Below are 22,111 nucleotides of genomic sequence, written 5' to 3'. Positions count from 1 at the left end.
TGATTAATCCTTACTTTCAGAATTACTTTTAAAAAAATATAAAATAAAGCTTTTAATCAGTACAAGTTTATTTATATCTGAAAGGGTTTTATGCTGAAATCTGCTTCTGCCTAATTGTCAGCGCACGCCCAATTATTGTTCCTGATTTGATGAACTTTTTGGTTTTGCATTGTAAATTTGACCTTCCAGTTTCATTTTACTGACTATAAACTGCGTCAACAGCCAGTCAACCATGCCTAGTCATAGAATAATAATAACAATTCTTGTTTTTGAAGTCTGTGGTCCCAAAGTGATCATACCCTGGATTCTGTTGCTAATGGGAAAAGAAATATGAAAGTATTATCTGATTTGACAAGTGCATCTGCCACAAAATCTGGCCAAACATTCTTCCTTCAAGAGCAGCATTTTGCTTAATTGGGTAGTTTTTCGGATTTTTTTTCCTGGGACTTTATGTATTTTTCTTTTACCAGTGCTACTTGTTATTATGTAGTAAAGAAAATCTAGAAGAAATTAATTTTGTTCATCTTTTGAATTTATATGTTCCTGTTGATGTTGAAAGGAATTTGTATTCACAGGAATTCGTGTACAAAGGAATTTTGTGTACACAGCTCCTTTCAGGTGAGCTTGGAAAAGGGCAGTCATGTGTACCTTAGTTCTTAAAATCACGTAAAGGCATACATTTACATCCCATACAAATACAAAGAATCTTTAATAGCTATACATCCCTGTGATATGGCAACATATACCACGAGATATCGCATAACAAAAACCTTGGTTCTGAATTTTGAAAGTATCCAAAGCATTCTCTAAAAGTTTTAAAAGAAATGGCAAGTTCAATATACGGTTTTTACAGTTTCGTTGAAAAACAGCAGAGATTCAGGAGTATGCGGAATGTCACCTCTGGGCTTACTCATTATATAAATAATGAATAGCAATAATAATTGTGTCATTTAATTGACACACAGTTAATTTTTGAGTATATGTATCTGCCCTGGAAAATGAAAAGTAGCTGCTTCTTAATTACATACTAGTTGCAAGGCTATGACCCATGACTAATATAGAATGTTATCTGGCTGTCAGGAGTATTCTCAAAGAAATGTATTCAGTATGATGTATGACCTGAGTTCAGTCTTACAAACTGAACAGTAAGTGGTTCAGAAGCTAGAGCATTTCCTACCAACTGAAAACACTAATCTAATTTAGAAAAATCATTCCATCTATCGATCAGCCTCTGCACAGAAGGTAGAGATGGATGTTTTTCAAAAGAAAGATCTTTAAGTAGCACGATATGATGAAGGATGGTTACTTACTAATAAAACTCTTTCAGATTAAATGCAGTCTGCCCTTCTTTTAAAACTCTATTTCTTATTTCTTTACTGACCTAGCAATTATAATTCTTTAATTTAACCACAAATGAATCTCTGTTGTCAGTGTGGAATCATCAGATCCAGTCTGACTTCTAAAGTTGCTCAAGCTGCAGTTAAGGAGAAATACTATATTGCATGGTGTTCTGTCCATAGCTGGAAGGATAAATACATATTTAATTTGAAATATGTTTTGTTTGTTTTGGACAAAGTTTTGCTTTTAGAGTCAAATCTTTTTCTTTAATACTGTAAAAATTGTCTCTTTTTATTGAAGTCTCCAAAGGGCATCTGGCTTCCCATTTAAAAAAAAAAATAATTAGAGAATTTTTTTTATTTTTTGCTCTTGTAGACCAATATAATGGCAATGGGATGTAATTCAGAGCACACATTTATCATTCAGATGACTCTTCACTTAGATCATATTCATACTTCTTTTATGACTTCGGACTTTCCTGTATGTTTAACACTGCTTGTTTGTCTACAGACATCTGGTCCTCAAGGATCATTGAAGGATGGCGCCAGGAGCTCTCTTCAGAAAAGCTTCAGGGTCCTTAATGAAGCCAAGATGTTAGACAATGATGTTAAAGGTAAATGCAGTATATGACAATCAGACCTATTAAATAGAGAAAAAACCCCACCAAAACGTGCTATGCTTTCAGTATGAAGAAATCAGATCAGTAGGAAAAAAGTATAATTCATTATCTGATTTGAAATTGAACAATGTATCCATAAAAAAGATTCTCCTGTTCTGTGTCCAAGCATTATGCAGGAATGTTTGTTCTCTCTGTCCATTTTCTTGGACAAGAAGGCTGAGGAGGATGAAACTTTGGTCTTCTCTTGCTAAAGGAACCCAGTATTAAACATTTATACTTGTCAATACAAAAGAGTTTGCAATGCTCTTCAGAGATACCACATCTCTTGAGGACGTGTATGGGGTTTTGACTGAAAATGGAAGCATGGGGAGGTCAAATGAAGCTGTTTGCCAAACAGACTAGTGGATAAGAATTGCTAAGCATTTTCTTAAAAAAGAAAAAAAAAAAGAGATTAAATCCATGTCTCCAGAGGTAAAATTTCACACACACAAAAAGATTTCTTTGTTCCTAAAGCATCAATACATGTCTAAATCCAGGTTAAGTCATAAGGTTTGTACATTCCAAACTGAATACTTCAGTTTCCTGGTGAAAAATAAAGCATCTTTAATTTCTCTTCAATATTTTTCACTGGGGAAAAAAAATAAGTTTTTGAACCATGATGTTCAGTGAGATGTAAAAGCTGGTAATTCAGGTCAGACTGTGCATATAATGTCCTTAATATTTTCACATCAATAAATGAGAGTATTGCTGGTGAATGCCATAGTGTGAGAAGGTAGGACAGTAGTCAGTATGGACACGTACAAGGGCTTACATGTATACATGAATAATCTGCTGCAGAAGTGAAGAATGGTGATCAGTTGTCTGGGTAGCACTTCTCTAGTGCAAGACTAAAGAGAAGCATGGATCACGTGCTGGGTGAGGGTGGAAAAGACAGATGTCACAGAGTAATGCACAAATAGGTGCACACTTTCCAAAACACATGAAACAATCCTTCCACTCTGTTCAGGGCTCCTAGTGTTTGAGTTACTGGCACCCAACTTCATGGGGGCTGAGGTGGTTTTCAGCGTCCTGAAGACATCATGAAGACTAATTGGTGATTTAGCAGAAGAGAGATGAGGAGAAAGATTGAAATAATGTAGATTTAAAGACTAAAAGACAAATAATCAAAGGGATTTAATATTCTTCAGTTATGTCAAGGTTTTTCCAAAGAAGTTGAGACTAACATATCTCAAATGCACTGATGCAGATCACATATTAGAAAAATCTTCTTTGTAATTAAAATACAGAAGTACTGAAATTGATTACTGGGAAGATTAGGGAGATACAGCCTTTGAAAATCTCTGAAAACAGCTTAGATGAACATCAGTGAGGAATGGCTGTTGATCAGAAGGAGAAAAACGATCTTTGGACAACCATTTGTTCAGAGCCTATGATTCAATGATCTTCTGATCGTTGCAACCAAAAGCAGTTTATTCCTTGGGTCTTTATCTAGACAGATCATTTTATAGGTCCTCTAAGAAAATACCTATTGTAGCACTAATGAAGAATCTATTTAACAGTACTCAATACTTCTTTCTCCACAGCACTCTTAGGAAGGAATTGAAAAAAAAATATTTTGACTAAACCTGAGGGGAAATAAGTATGATACAATTATCCACTTTCAAGTAGGCCAACATCAAGTTTCTCACATCTACCTTTGTGAAAAATGTTAAATATTACTGCTTTAATTATTTTGGTTTTTTACATGTAGCAATTTAGGAGCATACAATGGTTGTGCCACTGATGTAGTAAAGTCTGAGAGGAGAATCAGTTAACTGAGTCCGCCATAAAATTCTTTGAAAGTCTTTCATCTGAACACTGAGTCCAGACAGAATCAGTTCAAGTTGATAATTCTGTGGTTTGTTTCAAGTTAGTGCACTGTAATCCCCTCCCTTTAGTAATTTGAAATTTTGGTGTGTGTATATTTGGAGAAGCTTATGTCCAGTCACTATAGTTTTTGGAGAAATCTTTCATACTAGATAGTATACTCTGATTCAATTGGCTGAATCTATAATAGGGTTAACCTGCAATTAACCACAAGGACACAAGGAAAAAGCATAGCACTTGAAAACCTATATGAGAAAGCACATTTAGGACTTGGAAGAAATAAAGATGAGAAAAAAAAAAAGTAGTTATGATGTGATATTTTTTGCTCATCATAGGATCTGAAAATCAAGATGGGTTTTGGGGGTTTTTTTTGTTGTTTTTTTCCGTGCATCAGAACTAGAAAAATTGTACACAGTAAATATTCAAAGTTGAGTTTTAAACTTGTCACAGAGATGATGCCTGAAGCTTCCCTGTCCTCTTAGCTTAGTTAAAATACTGTTTTATTAGAAACAAGACAGATTTTTATAATACAGCCTATTTTTCAGGTTTTTACATACAAAATTTTCCTTGGCCTGCTGGGATATACATTAAGAAGAACATCCAGCATAAGGGATGAGATCCATACAGCTTTTGGCTATTACTACACTTGCATTTAGTTTTGGCAGCTCTAGGATTTCCAACTGCGGAACAAGTAAACATAATGTTTCATAAGGTCATTAATTGCATTTCACTGTCATACAGTGTTTGAAAGTGAAAAATATCATTATTTTCTTGTAGCAGATCTGAGAAAAAAAATGTGTCTGAGCTACTAGTAAATCTTGGATGTATATTTAGGGTATTCTTTATTGCAACTCTCTACTGCCAGATTCAGTACAGATTTAGGGCTGGATGAACATATTTCAGGAAATATGTTATAGAAAATCACATAATATGAGGAGAGGCCAATGTGCATTTTCAGTAACATGGCTAAAGCACGAAAAATAGGGGTGTTTTCTGGAATGCAAACTGCTGCAGTTTGCCATGGCTGGTTTATAGAAAACACTAAAATTACCCTGCTGCCTCTTCTCTTCCACAGCATTCCTCTGAGCAGACTGGACACCACGAAGTGGGGTCCATAGCTCCATGTGCTTCCCAGACACGTATAATTGAGTAACCATGTGTTTCACATAGCGCTGTGCCCTCTTTTCAAGGACAAAGTAAAATAGTGTCTGTACTTGGATGTATGTGAATTCCATGTGTTCACAAGACCATTCAATTTAACCCTGAGACAAGATATATTACAGCCTCAATCAGGCATTACTTCAGAGAATTTTGGAAATACTTATGTTATTGTCCCATTTTACCAGTGAGAATTTGATTACAGTTTCATAATTCAGAAGCAAAAGTCTAAAGAGTCTAAAGATGCATAAAGCAAACCTAATGCAAGCAGGCAGCAGTGCTTGTAATGCACATATTAGATCTTTGTCTATGTTCTTGGCCCCAAACTGAAGGGTAATGAGATGGAGCTTTCTTAATGCTCTCTGATATGTCTTAGATTTAAAGGGCTTCATAAAGACAAACATTCTGAACTTGAACAGTACATCTTTTTGCATCTAATAAAACATGGCCATGCTCCACAGTTTGACCAGTGGAGATCAGTTAACATCGTGCCCAAAATACAGACGTGTAAGAATAAAATGCAATGACAGATTTCTATTCCCCGCCCTGCTTTTGCTCAAAGTGATGATATTATTATTATTGTGAATAACATAGAACATATGTTATTAGTATTATGAACATAATCCCTTCTGGATGTCTTGCTGTTCCCGCGATAGAAAGTGAGAGTTCAGTGTCAAACGCATAGTAAGATGTTTTTTTAGAATTCCTATAAAGCCACCCTGTTCAGAGTCTCAGCTGGAAGTGCAGGATGGCTAATGGGCACTCTATAAAGATTTGGTAGAAAGAAGTAATCACTAGTTTAAAATTTCTCTGTCTGCACTACAGGTAGTACATTAGTTAAAGTAATGAAGACCTATAAGCCACTCAACTGATATATGCTCCAAAATTCCAGGCTAGGCTGTGATAGAGGTGAGACTGTTTTCTTCCTACATTATGACATTCTCCTGATTTGTAGCCAATTACCTGAGTTATAAAACCACTGTTAATCATGAAAATGTTTTATATTACCACCAAAGACTGCTGAAACAGTCCTTACAAAGCAAATGTTCTGACAGAAGCTATTAAAATGGAGATTTAGTAATTTCTCTCTCAGTGGGGCTTGGAGTTAGAAAGAATAGCCCTGGTTATTCAAAGAAGCAAAATCTGTATGTAGTACTCTGTAGTACTGTGACTAAGAAGGAGTTTTGAAATTTTGGCTACAAGTGAGTAAATCCTGCTGCCTGCTAGCTGCATTCTCTCTGTGCCTTGAGGGATTTTTCAGTTTGCCAGGAGCAATTTTTCTTTCTTATAATTTTGAACTTAATGTTTTAAAAATATACTTGCCCCAGCATAGATTTGAGACTGTATACAGACTTTGTCAAAACTGATCAATGAAAAGTGAAAGTAAGATATATAAACTCCTCATCAGCTAGAGATTGCTGTCAAGTCATTTCTTTTGCTGAAGAATTGACAACTTGAGGGGGACTTGTCTTGTCTGACAGCACGTGAATATTTTTAGCTAAAACATTTTCCAGCTGATAGGCAACATAACAAGGTGATAGATCCCTTGTTTGTGTATTCTCCTCTGCTTTGTATTTCTGCTGACCTGGCATATTGCATTCGCCAAATTATTGCAGTCAGTGCTAAAAGTAGTCTTCTTAAAAAGTTAAACATCATTAGCTGCATTTCTGTAGTTGCATATCTTTCCCCTGTTTGTTTCTAATGCCAAGTCTTGCTTGGTTTAGGGGAAAAAAAATCAGCTTGTGACCCATCTTCATCTTTATAGGATGAGACTGTGGAAAGCAAGGATGCTATTTGGAAGAAGTAATACAAAGATAACAAAGATGTGTGTAATGGTCAGTTCATTTGTGCTGTTTCCAGTAAATAAAAACAGCTGCATGTGTTGCTACTCGGTAGATTTCCATCTTTATTCTGATTTTGGGGTACATGCATTTGGTAGCATAGTCTTGTAATGTCTTTTGGACAGTTTCACATGGAAAAACTGCATTGGTCCATACTATCGGAAGATGCCTGTTTTGACTATGTTCCACTATGTTTCTACATATATATTTCCACATATGTTCCACTGTGATGGTGGCTCATCATCAGTCCTTAACCAGTATCACCTTGTATGTGCTCTGCAGAGACTTGTAAAAACGTGTCCCTTGTAAGAGTAGATCACTGCCTATAAACAATAAGTAACTAAATTCTTAAGTTCATCTTAAGATGAAATATATGCGTGCAGGTATTTTTTTTTTTCATTTGGCTTGCTTCAGTTTATTCACTCAGAGGAAAAAGGGATGATGCTTTATCCTGTAATGCTCTGTTTAATATAAAGAGGAATTTAAAATCTTTGTTCATGTTAACCAATCCAGAAAATTTAAAGGCCCATACATGCCAAGTCCTTCAGGTTTCTGCTTACTCTTAAGAGTTTAGTTTCAGCAATGCATGACTAGTTTTGCTCATTTGAACAATAAACAGTGCATTTATTGGTATCCTGTGCCGTCTCTGTGCAGAGCTAATCAAATGGAAACAGTATTGAGATAAATTTCTCAGGATACTCCTCAACCTATACTTGAATGTGAACTGACAGTGCAGACCTATTAACCTCTTCCAAGTCAGATAAGCTCTGTAGTTTAGAAAAAAAACTTAGGAAAAGCTGCCTGTATTTTGACTAGCTCTGATGATTAACTGGAGGATCTCAGGCCTTCAAATCATAGCTCCAGCATTTTTCATAAATGCTAATACTAAAAGGATGGGGGAAAGCTGATGTGAAGTGGTTCAGTTTGTGATTCATACAGAAAATTAGTTCAGTGCTTAGTGAAGAGGCCATCTGAATTACAATATGAGAAGTTACTTCAGAATAAAACCTCGTCTTAATATCACTGTGCAAAATGAACAATTTCCTTGAAAAGCTGACATGGGACCTAGCATCTCCTCACTTCTCTTTGTGTAAGAGCCTCCCTAGGAACACTTATTTATGGCTTTATTATTGTAATTAAAAAAGAAAAAAACCAAAGCCATACCCTTAAAACGTATTTGAGGAATTAAAAGAAAAACAATTAAACAGGTATTTCAGGAGTTCTAGGGAAACTTCCCTCATTAAATTCTGGTTTGCTGCTATGGTTACAAAGCTGAAAACAGAAGTCTGAAAACATGATTCTTCAGAAATATAACTGGGGGATAATTAGCATGTTGGATCTGGCAGAGTAAAGAGCAGAAAAAGAGATAATTTAAAAGTATGCTACAAAGTTAGAGCATAAATGAATCAAACTTCTCAGAAATATTGACACACTTTATAAACACTAAAATCCCACCAGAGACACCAAGAAATTATCAGGCAAACCATAATTTCAGAATTAAATAGAGGAAATTAAAACAGTTTTGTGAGTATTATTACTTAACAAGAAATGAACTCAGATAAAATCTCAGGGCATGCAAGATCAGAATATCATGAGTTTATCCTGGTTTAACAATATCCCGTTACCGGTAGCCTCGTTTAGCAGTCATGACAAAACCTGTCATTTAAAAATAAAGGTGTTTTTGAGGAGAAGAGTGATCTCATAATTTGTATGATTCTTCCCAACTTTATTCTAGTGTTAACTGTGCCTCTTACAGTTCACACAATTGTCCTGTTCCTCTGCAGGACATTTTGCAGGAGTGAAGGCCTACCTCCAAGCACTCCTGCAGTCCCATATGTTGCTTTAATTTAAATAATGCAGACAGATTTTCTCCTGAATGATGTTTCAAAAGATCTAACGAAAAAAGTATAATTCTTGTTTAAATTCAATGTGCTACTTCAGCCTTGCTATAGCCTCGGAAAATTTAATAAATTATTTCTTACAGTCTATATAAATTTTGTTTGATTTTTCTCTTTACAAATTGCTTTTTGTGCATCTAGTTTTAAGAAACTAGATTTTCTAGAAATTTTGGAATGTGAACTACAGTCCCTCATTTTAATGTACTGTTTTTTCTCTCACAAAAGTGTTACAGCCCTGGTGATGTTGGCGGGGTTGGAATACCAATGATACACCTAATTATTGTTCCTTAGTAAAAAGAGATGCTTTTTGTTTTGGCAAGCATATGCTTATAATTCACCTAATCGCCAGTACATTTTCCTACCCCAGTATCTATTTGGATAAGTATCTAAAAAGTAGTTGTTTATTTTCAATAACCTGTCACATATCTGAAGGTCACAGTCATAGTTTGTATCCTGAACTCCTTTTCTACAAATTATTCTCCTCTTCTGGCTGTCAAGCTCAGTGATGTTGAATTACTTCTGAGTAGGATATGCCTTTAAAGGCAGGAAATAACCTGTTTCGAATAATTTCGTACTGATAGGAAGAAATGATCAAAAATGCCCCCTACTACAGTAGTTTAAACACTAACCAGCATTTTTTATGCCAAACTTTACTTATGAATTTTGGAATAATGTCTGTTTCAATAGCCATAAAGCTTAGCTGGAAGCTCATTTTTGAGAGTTTGAAAAATTGTTGCTATGCTGGATGCTGTTCAAAAGACCCTCCATGATTTTTATTCAGAGCAACTGATGAAGAATAGGAACTTCCTTGTGAAGGAGAACATCAGTTTCAAACATAATGTGCCAAATATGACACACCTGTGCCTTTGATTTGTACTAGTTCTTCAGTTTGAACAAATTCTTAGCTATGAATGTTATTTACTAGACAGGCATTTCCCCTAAAAATTTAGTATGTTTGTTTCATAATAACCTATTGTTAGTGTGTTCTTCTTGTATTGATGATCAGTGCCAGGGTGATCTTGTGTTTTCCTTGGATGTTATGTCAACACTTGTTATCTTTGAGAAAATCCAGGAGGACTAGGCTGTGGCCAAATTACAACAGCTAGCTGACCTAATCATGCTTGCCTCTTTCACACTACATTCAACTCATTCAACTTAGACAACCAGCTTAAGAAGGCTCAATCTAGGAATCAAAACTGTGACTAACATCACAGTTGTTGAATCCATCATTATGTGAATTTGTCTAAATCATAACATCTGTGATTGTAGTTCTTTCCTCTGCACGCCTTGGAAAAACTCATGATAAATATACAACAGTACAAGGAATTGAAACATTTAAATATCAGATGATCAGTGAACACTACAACAAGTTCTACTGGACTTCCTTATTTACACCGTATAATATCTTAATGAAAAATGGCTTGCTTGTTATTGTGCATTTTAAGTTTTGTGCAAAGAAAGGGTAGTGGAATCAAAGAGTTAAAGCTTCTGTATCATATGGACTTTTTATAGAAAATGGGGATGATCTGGACAGCATGCAGAACAGGCTGAAAGATGCTGATGAGAAGAATTCCAATCTCCTGAGAGCTTTGAATGAAACTTTAGGAAAGCTGTCAGCCATTCCTAATGGTAAGTTGGAAAAATGTTGCAACATTTGACTCATCTCTGTTCTTTTGTTTCTTTTTCCATCACTTAACATCCATCTCATCAGTCTTTGCCTGTGTCCACACTATGTCTACTTTAACCATTGGCTGTTGTTGTAAGATGAAGATGAGCAATGTGAGAGAGAAAACTGAACAGAAAAGTTACGTGGTATCAGTTTGAATGGTAAAAGGTATCATGCTCTACAGTTTGAAGAAGGTTTTTTCTGAAGGAAAATAATTATGATAGCAGGATATGGTATACACTCTGAGAAAAACAGTCTTTTGTTTATATGTGAAAAGTCTTTTTATGAAACTACTGTTTAATGAACCATTATAATTTCACCAGTGTAATTTAACCAAAGAAGCATAGGACTTACTGACTTTACAGAAAAAGCAGAGTGAAATTTTCTGGATTTTGTCTTACCTTTCTACCACACTCTCAATGTTTCCAGTCACTGTTTGGTGTTGCATATCTTTTTTAGCTCTGAAATGCTTATGACTGGAACAAATTTTCCTCAATGGACTCTGAAGTGCTGTTGTGTTACAACCCACCCCTGAAGCCAGGGTAACTGAGACTGAGTGACCAGTGTTGGTATATACATATATATGGCAGGTTTATTTTAGAACAATTTAGTTGCAATGGAAAGGAGGTATGCCATCCTTTTGGCTATTAATTATAGAAATATAACAATATAAAAGTATAAAAATATCACTGGAGAAAATAAATAAGGAAAAGAGATAAAGAAAAGCTAAGAGTAGGTCCAGCAAAGAGGAAAGATATCACCACCAGTGGATTCAGCAGGAGACTAGGTCCTTGCAATTTAGATGTCTGTTAGCCAAAGTGATGGTTGCAGCCTTGATCCATCTGGGGTCAAGGAAGCCCCACACAACATAAAGTTCAAGGGGTTAATATACACTCAGGTTCAGGTGGGAATACCCAGGTGGGAATACCCAGGGGGGGAGTTTTACTGTGTTTGATGCAACACTGTGGATCATGTGTGGTCCTCTGGTGGAAGGCCCCAGAAATGAGTCTGGGGTCTTTGATGGTTTATAATATGACAGCTGCCCTCTCACCTGTAGGTGAGCCAGTTATGCCTTATCAGAAGGGATGAGTACCTTCTGGCCTGCATGTGAATGTCCTGATACATATCCTGGGGAGGGGGAGTTTTATGCCTTTGCCTGTGTAAGGAGGACATTGGCATGATAAAAAGCATTATCCCTGTCTTGAGGGATCTGCCTCTTATTGGCCTTTTCCCTTATCTGGCACAAGAAACAGCCTCTGGCTAAACAAAGATTGGTTTGTTGATGATCTTCCAGTGATGGGTGTGTGCCCTCACTGCACATGGGCTGTTCTTATGCAAGTCAGAGGTTTCACCCCAGGCGCTCAAAAACCATCCTCCTCCTCTTCATTTGCAGGCTGCAAATCTGGTCTCAGCAAAGCACCTGCTGCTTTTGCCAGTGCCCAATTTTTTGAGTCATTAACTGTTAATATTTCAGTCTCTCACATATGCACATTTTTCATTCCATATAGACATTTTTTTCCAAAAAAATGTAATATTCATTAAAATTCCAAAGTCCTTAGATGTTAGCTACATTGTATTGTGATAGCAAGAGACAGGGAGTTACAGCAGTTTCATTATAATGGACAGTGAATGATAAAATGAATGTTTTAGAAAATAAAAAGATTTTTATCAATGTATTCTGCTATGATTTTTCTCTCCAAGGAATACTTTATAAACTGAAGTTACGCCTTAAGGAAAGTGTCTATGGAAAATCTATGTTCTATCTGGTTTCTGATGGTCTAGAAGGTTCAGACTGCAAGTAAAATCTTGGCATGAAAAACAATTTACTATTAATGTTGTACATTTTTGTGACTTTAAGATTCCAACTAACTGAAAAGTTTTGGTTTGGATTTAGTAATCCTTTGAATCAGTCATTCACAAAATAAATTGTTTAATATTTTGTCCTCATAGTATACCATTTCTTGGGTTTTGGTCACAGATATTGACATGAGTGTTTGTCTTCTTGTGCACAGATAGATGTCTCTGTCAAACAAAATGGATGTCTAAGGCCTGTTAACCTTAGGACACAGATTACTAAATATGGAACATGTAAAATAAATATGAAATATGCAATTATTAGCAATGCATTAAACTCTTGGCAGATTAGAGTTACAGGGTGCCTGTTCTTGGGACAAGGACACTCATTAAAACAAGCTGATGTGTATTAAGAATGAAATTCAGAGCAAATAAATGGCATGGATAAAAAAATGCAGTAAATTAGTTGTCCAACAGAACAATAATCAATGAAGAAGGGAGAAGAAATGAGCCTGTGATATCTTGTTCAAGAATTCAAGAAACCAGAGAACAGCCTAAACTGATAATTCTTGTGTCCATGCTACACTGATAGTCCAATAAAAGCAGAAAGATTCAGAATGGGATAGGCAGGCAGATTGCATGTGGGACAAGGACCAATAAGTGCAGGGATGGCATAATTTAAAGGGTGGTTGAAAATAGTTTGTGTCACCAATGGGGGAAGTGACACAGTAATTCCAACTTTCAGTCAGCCAGAAAGGTGTATGACCTCTAATAGTGATACCAGAAGGAATTACTTAAATATACTGAAAAAAAGAAGTGAGAAAAGACAATTAGAGCTCTCTTTTCTTTCGCTTGGCAGGACTGATAATGACAATGGTTTATGAAAAGTTCAGTTGTATTTCTTACGTGCTGTTGTATTTGGGAGGCTTTTCAGAGCCAAAACTTCAGAAATAATGGTTGAGTTGTTTGGAGCGCAGGTATAATATCTTTACTCAAAAAAAGTAAAAAGGCTCAAATAACTCTCCAGCATGCAGGACAAACCCACCAATTCTCTATAGCATACAGAAGCATTATATGCTCCCCAGGTTTGATTGCATCAGATGTTCCACAGAAGGAGAATCACCTGCCTAGGAGACCATCTGGAAACCTATGCTGTTGATCCATTGAAATGGAGAAAATATCTGTGTTTCCCATGTCTTCAACAGTCACAGAATCAGGAATGTGCAATCTGTTTCAAGCAAATGTTTGTATAAACTAACTCTTATCAGCTCTCTTGGAAATTGAGTGATATCACAACATCCTGTGCCTTCCCCACTACTTCAATACAGCATTGACTTCACAGACTACCACAGGAAGCCCAAGTCAATATAAGTGGCACTATCTCTACATGGTTGTTTCAGAGTTGTCCAAACTTCTGAGCTGCACACTGAAATTTTTATATGACTAAGGAACAAGAGAATACCTTGGAGAGCGTAATGGGAAACCAACACCAAGAACAGTTTCACAGAAAGCACGTGGCAAAACAGGTTCCTGCGGGTTCCATGACTCCACTGTGGTGTGGTAATAGGGTGGGAGTTCACATCAGTTCCCTTGCAAGCTGGAGTGTCCACCACATTTTCTACCTGCTCACTTCCTCACATCTATGGGAATTTAGAAAATCGGTCCTCCCTAGCCAAAAACAGTCTGTGCTACTGGCTCATCATGTGCAGTATTCCCAGCCTGACAACAGCACCTGAGCTGCATGATAAGTTTTAAAGCAATCCAGTTTACACAGGATCTGAATAAGTACCTACTTGAATATTTAGCTGTCTGTTTTATCATTTATCAATGGCAGAATCAAAACCATTCAACTTGAATGTTTTCACCCCAAAGACAGAACACTGGTTTCCATTTTTCAGGCAGAGAGGTGGGGCAGTATTAGACTAATTGCTTTGCTCAAGGTCACCCATGATGTCTATGGATGTATGTCATTAACTAGGGCAATGGATCCTTGGTCCTCTGATTCACAAAAATATTTGTCATGGAGTTAGATTTCTGTGCTCTGTACATCAGAAGATTGAAACTCCTATTTCTAAATATCAAATATTATATCTGACTCTTGATCAGAGGTTAACCAATGAGTCAACAGCAACAACAAAAATTGCATACAATTTTACTCGCTGAAAATTATTTGTCCTTTGCATACAAATGGGGCTGGAGCCTTTTTTCTTCTTCACATGCATTTGATGTCCCAAAAAAATATAAAGGGCCAGATTCTGCAGTCGAAACTTACAAGTAATAATGTCTTGCTATGTGTGAAATAGGAAGTCTCAAAGAACTATATAACACAGTTTAACTGTGTTTAACTACATAACACAGTAGAACTTTTACCCAAGTTTATTCTTAAGATGTGTGGAAGAAACTTCTGTACTTATCACTTCATTATCCTTTTCTACCTACAGATACAGCTATAAAGGTACAGGCAGCCAAGGACAAAGCAAGACAAGCCAACAGTACTGCAAATGACATCCTGGCCCAAATTAAAGACCTCAATCAGAATCTCCTGGGCTTGAAAAACAACTACAGTAAACTTACAGATGATGTGGCCAAAACAAATGCTGTTGTGAAGGATCCTATCAAGAACAGTAAGATCTTTTGGGGTTGTTTAGTGGTGGGGTTTTTTCAGTTTGTGGTTTTCATTTCATATCTCAAAATGAAACAGAGACACTCCAGAATTGCACTCATATAGCATTCTACAGTATGCTGGGATAAAAGGAATCTCTATCACTTCTATTTTCTGGACTTCTTATATATGAAAAAGGACAAACTCTAACAATTCTGTGATTCTGTGAAAAGAATTTTAAATCTTAATGCTAGTAGTTGAAAGAAAAGCTCATGTCAGCACGATGAAAATGTAATGGATAGATTTGTTCCACAGACTACTTTTTAAAGTATTTAGGAGGTGAATAATCAAAGATTCTGACTAGCAATTCACCACTTGACTCAAGCAAAATAGCCCACACTGTACCTGTCTTCAGTCAATCAGATAATCAGTCCTTGGAGAAATGCATGACTTCTTTCTTATACATTACTATTTTTGGTAGAGCACGGAAGATGCTTAAGAAGAAAGAAAGAAAGGAGATTCTGGGAATGGGCTTTTGTCTGTTTTTTTTTTTTTCCCCACCATGGTTTCTGTTATCAAATGTGGCAATTGCTTTAGCATTTTCACTTTGGTTATGATGGATAACAGATTAATTCTAAATTACAACACATTTTATGATAGATTGTTAGACCCTATCCTACAGAGTATACAATCAGGACTGACCACAAAACCAGTGTGTCTTTAGAAAATTACAGAAGGACTAATTTCTTAGCTACCCTGGGCTCCCCAGCTTGTTGTCAGCTTGATGAATCTGGGCACCTAAAAACATACAATTTAGGAGGTTTTCATTCTCATTCTATGGACAAATATCCTCTTCCAATTGATGCTGTACAATGTCCTGATTGTCCCCAGTCACCATTATTTTGTTTGCATTGAACAGTAGTCTTAACACTTGCAAACTGTTTGATGTCAGATAAAGCTTAACTGGAAGATGTTCTCCAGAAGTACACTTCTACCATTCTTCAATTGTTAACGGATACTCAGATTACAGAATGAGATTAAACTAATATGGAGTAAACCATTCCAGATGTATAAAGTGAATATGTTGGCACTCATGACTACATGCTGAAGTAGACATAGCCTCTCTTCTATGTCAAAATTCAGGCCCTGAATTCTCATTTTGTAGATGTGCAGAGTACAAACGGTAAAAAGTTTTTTATAGACTCATCTTGTCCCTTGTTTTACTTTACATGTCTGTTTAGATCTTCAAAATGTTCTCTTACATTCTCTTCTGTTTTTTCTCTTTTCTTTATCTCCATATCTTGCCTGCAGAAATCTGTACGTACGTTTTTCTTACTTGCAGTTTTTAGTGTGCATTTTCCAGTAAACGATGATTCACTGCTTACCACCAAAGCTTCTGCATGGTGCTCTATGTTTCACATTCATTGAAATAGCTAAATAGTCACTTTTTGAAAACTTTGAGATAAAGTGACTTACTTGGCAGCTAGTTTACCTTACATGAAACCTTAAGAAGCATCTTGAAGGTTTGGTATGAGTGTTTGGGTGATGATCCAAAAACTAGATATGCAATAATTTCTGCTTTATCTAAGCATTATTTTTATTACTATTACTATTATTTTCATGTACTATACATTCCTTCGGTAAATGTGTGTTTGTCCCTTTCGATGTCATCCACAAAAGCCCACACCCTCATTCTAGCCAAATGTAATACTTAGATCTGCTGATGAATTGTCAAAAAGAAGGCATTATTCACTAGCTTTGTGTTGAGAGGCAAAAAAGTAATTTGAAGCTTAAAGAAAAAAGAGGCAAAAATATCCATGTAAAATAATTAAGTGCACCTGAAAAAAAGAACATCTGCAGTTTACTGCCACTGTGTTTAAATCTGCTTTCAGTACACATACAGAATCTTAAACTTGTAACCAGAATAAAGCTTTTTCTATTTGTACCCATTATAATTAGTTCAAGAATTAATTTCAAATTAATTTTAACACTGTTTCAGAAATTACTAATGGAAACTAACCAGTTTTTATTAATCTAGCATTTTTCTTCAAAATTTGAGTTTAAAAAAAAGAGGAAAGCAAATATTTCATTCATAAATGTATTTCACTACAGGAAATGTTTTCCATTAGTATCATCCTGACCTGAAGCATAGTTACGTCTTCAAAATCCTGCTTTAACCCATGGTTTTGCTACTTTTGCTGTTTTAACTTGATTCTAAATATTCTGAAATTATCTTATTCTGTTCAAGTAGCTTCCTGGTCTGTGTGTACCTCATTGTGTATGCCGAATTTTCTTGGATTTTATTTTTGCAATGTCTAATTAGTCTCTGCCACTATTCTCTAAAACTCTGCCTTGTTCTCTCTTATGAAGTTGCTGATGCAGATTCCAGTATTAAAACCCTAGAAAAGGAAGCAGATCGCCTGTTAGATAAAATCAAGCCAATCAAAGAACTTCAGGATAACTTAGGGAAAAACATTTCTCAAATAAAAGAGCTGATAAACCAAGCTCGGAAGCAAGCCAATTCGGTAAGTCCTCTTTCTCAAAAAAATGACCTTTTGAGTATTGATGGGATTTTATTTTCCACTTTTTTATTTCTTTTCCACAGTGTAAACCCTTCCTAATTCTAAACAGAGTAAAGAGAGAAAATAATGGAGTATAATTTCGCAGATAAAAAGAGAATATTCTGATGATTTTCATTCTGTGTCTTGTTTCTTCATTTCAATCCTGCACTTGTTAAATTAATAACATCTGTAGGAATGTATCTGAAAAGGTTATTATTTAAGTATTGTAGATGATAGTACAACAGAAAGGCCACAATATAATTGGGTTTTTTTGAAAACAAAACCGTATTTTTTTGTTTCAGCAATTATATTAAGCCCTAGATTTCATTTCATAGAACTTATATTACTCAAGAATGACACCAACTCAAATTCATTGAAATTGCTGAGTATATTTGTTTTTCCCATATTTTTGATTTTTTTTTGTCCAGTAGCAGCGTTGAGGACTCAAAATGGACTCTTGTCCATTTAGGGAGTTTGGAGTCCACTTCCCTGACTCAGAAATGCTATCAACTTGAGGATCAGCTGGTTAATAGTGAGGTTATTCAGCTTGTGACCAAAATAACAAACGAAAAAAAATCTTGAAGATGGTACTTAAGAAATCTTCCTCAAAAATGGTTGAAAAATAGTGGAAAGAAGCAATCTACAGAATACTAGGACACTGTGAAAGAAGTGCATTCCATATACTTGATGAAATTTGCACAGAGTAGAAAGACAGGCTACAGTAATGGTATGTTTTACTAAAGGCTTTGAAGTAATTAACTGCTCAGCATTTCTGTGATAGGGAAATTGTGAATTTGGTCCTATAATGGATCTCCTTTTTACCAAAGTTTGCCCTAAGCATAAGATGATACTCTTATGTGCATTTCCTCTAATGCATAAACATGTCTAGCTGGGATTGAAATACCCTTGTACTGTCATTATGTCTGTGCTGGCATTATGAAAGCAAACAGTAAAGAGTTTTTATCTGTGCTCAGAGCCTGAGGAAACTAGTACATGTATCCAAACGCATATGTCACTCAGCTGTGAAAATAAAACTTAGTTATGAATGCCAACTCCATTATGGACTATGTAAAAGCAGTGATAGACACAACTGTTGGTTTAAAAATAATAGTGAAAAAGTGTCTTAAACTGGCATAATCGAAGATATTACAAGAGAAAAATAGATCATTCTGACTACCCAATAGCAATATACTGTGACTCCTTTAGGAATGCTGTTTATTTTCCTGCTGTATATTCCACTTACAGACTGTCTGTACTGCTAGAATTCCACTGCTGCTTGCATTAGACCATTATATCTTCTAGCTATTTTTAGTCTATACAGTTTTTTCTTTCAAATCTGAATGCCAGAAAAGGCTTTTATTTCCTTCTAATAAACAATTCCAGAAAGAAAATTCCATTTCTACCTCCTCTGCATACCCAAGCAACTCCTTGGTACATGTAACAAAAAAATGTGAAGAAAAAAAAGTATGTTTTTATAATTAGTTGGAAGCATCCATAGTTAATTCTGGAATAGTAAGCAGTGAACTGAATTCTTTCTGCTATGCTTTTTTTTGAAGATCAAAGTGTCCGTGTCCTCTGGAGGCAATTGTATTCGCACATACAGACCAGAAATAAAGAAGGGAACGTACAACACCGTCATTGTCAATGTGAAGACTGTAGTTGCTGACAATCTGCTTTTTTACCTTGGAAGTGCCAAGTTTGTGAGTCTGTCTCCTGCTTTTCATGTCAGAGTTGCTCGATCAGATCAGACTACTGACAAATATAGAGGATGAGAAAGGCTTTTTTTTTCTCACAGAGGCTTCAAGGCAGTAGTATAGGGTCTAAGATAATCTAGACATATACTGTCTTTGGTATTAATATAGAAACTTCTAGTATATGACCAGCAAATTTTTAACATATGTCTTTATTTTAACTAAATATGAAATAGCAGGCTTGTACATGAACTACATTAGAGCTTTAAAATTCTTGGTGTAACTAGAGTAATTTTGGAGTTGGTTGTGCATTTTCCCTTGGGAACGATGTAGCTAATCACATTGCATCTGTCAAAGCTTCTATTTATTGTCATTTTAAGTCAAGACTACAATTTCAAGCATAGCAATGGTGACTGATTCAGTTTCCCATGCGGCCTGTAGGAGGTAAACTTCTAGAATAACCAAAAATAATTCAGTAAGTGGAAAAGGTATTCTATTACCAACATTTTAAACTATGTATTTTATTTACCTAATACAAAATGAAAAGGCTAGATGTCATCGTGTATCCCAACATCCTTCTGCCATCCAGGGGATATTTCAACAATATTTTTCCGAGTTTAATACCTCTCTCAAGGGCTAAAATATTAACATTTATATAAGTCTGGCAGTCATTTACTCACTTCTCTCATCACTGAGAGAAATCATTTGCCATGTTTGGCTTAAGATTCCTTGTTTGAACCAATGAAAGGAGGAAAAAGAGAGTCATTTTAGATCACTGTGAGAATTAATGTTCATACTCTAGTGTCTATATCTATCTGGGCTTCTCATGCCTCATTAGACCTGAAATGTGAAGGTTTCTGGAAAACTTCCTTAATTAAAGTATGAGATTGCTTTTCGTATTTTACATGTAGACTGACTTCTTGGCCATAGAAATGCGCAAAGGCAAGGTGAGCTTCCTGTGGGATGTAGGATCTGGAGTTGGACGAGTTGAGTATCCAGATTTGACGATTGATGATGGGTTTTGGTACCGGATTGAAGCCTCCAGGTAAGTATATATTTCATTTCCAAGATTTTAGAAAAAATGGCTAATATGAGAAATTCTAGTTTGGTTTAATGAAAGCTTTTGAACCTACATCCACTAGTACCAAAAGTGTATACACTACAATTACTTTTGAAATGTGAATTGTTCTGTGTCAAGAACTCATTTTAATTATATAGTTCCCCTCTAGCATCAACAATCTATGACTGATTATATTCCCTTCTATTTACCTGTCACTCTATCAATTCTCTTCTTCAACTAGCTTCCTTTTAAAATCAGTTACAGGTTTTGGCACTCAAATGGATAACTACTGTGCTTTTCTCCTTGAGTTTTAAAGAGGAGCATCTTTTCTGAATTTCTGGTCTTGAGACAGTACTGCAAATGAGTGGTCTGTCATACAGCAGTATCTTGATTCTCAACTCAAAATGCTGTTTCCATAGGCAAAATGTCTTATCAAACTGGAGATATTTAAAACAGATAGAGTTTATGAAAATTAAAGGAGGAAATATTCTGGAAAGTTAAAATACATTTTGTAGTTTGAGATCCATTGTTTAATGCTTTTGAACTTTAGAAATATAGATACATAAGTATTCAGGTTCCAGATTTGTTACCTGAAGCTTATATTTTCCACTCAAATACCAAACATATGACATATGGTGTAGTAATTACAGCATAAGGATTGCATAACTTTATCTTAAACAGATCTCACTAATTTAGATAACATCATCTGTATTGTAATTTGATAGAAAGCTGAGTAATTTCTCCTGCATCATTACAGTTAATTTCACAGAGTACTAAGCATAGCACAGACAATATAGTCAGAAAATGAGAGAATGAAGGAGAAAGAAAACAAAGCACTCTAATTTTGGTTACATGCATAGCTCTTAGAGGAGGAAATGGCATCCAGTTTAAATAATTTAGTGAAACCACAGAAATCAGGCATTCCGAGCAGAGAATTAAATAAAATTATGGCACCATCTCCAGAAGCTGGCTTAATGAATAGGAAAATACAAACTGGGGTACAATACGAATTGTTGAAATCTTCACCAGTTCATATTATGCATACTAAAGCAGCTTCATGACACAGTAATGCCAGGCTTTCATTTACAAGAAAGCTGCTTCAGCAGAATATGGAGCCAGGACATGGTATAAAATTCACGCATCCTACAAAAGCCCATTACCTATTAGCTGGTTGTTCCGGATATATAGGGTGTGCTTGCCATTAGTTTTGAATAAAGTGCTGGATCAGCTATTTAGAACGATTACAGCTGCACAAATCAAAAGTACATAGCAGTGTTTGGGAGAATTACACTGCAGAGGCATTAGTTGGATTTGTGGGATTAAGATGAGGAGCTTGGAACTGATTTTGCATTCTTAAGGCAGACTTCAAAAAATGTACCCTACAGAAGAGTCTTCAACTTCGAATATTTTAGTCCATTTGATAGCTTTTCTCTAACTTCCTTCATAAGCTGTTGAAGAGTTTTACTCATTTCTTTGCCTCACACATTTTCTCTTAATTTCTGCTCAGTTCCAGCCACAGACTTTTTCAGCCTGACATAACCACCTGAACAGCCGGAGCAGGGCATGTGTTTAGAATGTGGACATAAGATGAAATTTTGGCCTTGCTGAATTTTGCCATAGTTTTCAGTGGTGGCAAGCATTAACAATAATAATGATATGGTGTTAAACTCACCATGGGTTGATAGGAGTTCTCAATCAAGGATCCCAAAGGGACTTAAACAAAAAAGAGATGTGGTGGCACAGAAGTTGGGAAATTCTTAAGGTCACTCAGCATTCTGAATGAAATCTAAATATGAAAAATCTGACTGTTCAGTAATGTTCAGAGGAGTTCAGTTGATGCCTGCACCAAAATTTCCAGTTATTTAAGGCTTAATTGATAATAACTGCATCTGTTTTCCAGGGACACTTTTAATTTTCATCACCTTTTTATTTAAAGCACACTGATCCTTTGCATTTTATTGTATATGCAGAGGCTAGCAAGGAAATATTTTGAATTCTTTTTAATGGAATTGAAGTA

At 35.7% G+C, this 22,111-nt stretch overlaps 1 protein-coding gene across 2 annotated transcripts in view; it reads left to right on the top strand.

Annotated features, from left to right (window-relative positions):
• The window catches only part of LAMA2 (laminin subunit alpha 2), a 359,058-nt gene that overhangs the window by 291,907 nt on the left and 45,040 nt on the right, over positions 1 to 22,111 (top strand). For both annotated transcript variants that reach the window (XM_032682503.1, XM_032682504.1), the window contains exons 42-48: positions 1,849 to 1,951; positions 10,233 to 10,349; positions 14,622 to 14,804; positions 16,094 to 16,099; positions 17,153 to 17,307; positions 18,900 to 19,043; positions 19,946 to 20,079. In XM_032682503.1, coding sequence (XP_032538394.1) covers positions 1,849 to 1,951; positions 10,233 to 10,349; positions 14,622 to 14,804; positions 16,094 to 16,099; positions 17,153 to 17,307; positions 18,900 to 19,043; positions 19,946 to 20,079 — 842 coding nt within the window. The remainder of the gene's footprint in view (positions 1 to 1,848; positions 1,952 to 10,232; positions 10,350 to 14,621; positions 14,805 to 16,093; positions 16,100 to 17,152; positions 17,308 to 18,899; positions 19,044 to 19,945; positions 20,080 to 22,111) is intronic.

The sequence above is a fragment of the Chiroxiphia lanceolata genome, chromosome 3 (genome assembly GCF_009829145.1).
Source record: "Chiroxiphia lanceolata isolate bChiLan1 chromosome 3, bChiLan1.pri, whole genome shotgun sequence".
Taxonomy (NCBI): domain Eukaryota; kingdom Metazoa; phylum Chordata; class Aves; order Passeriformes; family Pipridae; genus Chiroxiphia; species Chiroxiphia lanceolata.
The sequence above is the reverse complement of the archived record's forward strand: the minus strand, read 5'-3'. Positions and strand labels throughout refer to the sequence as shown.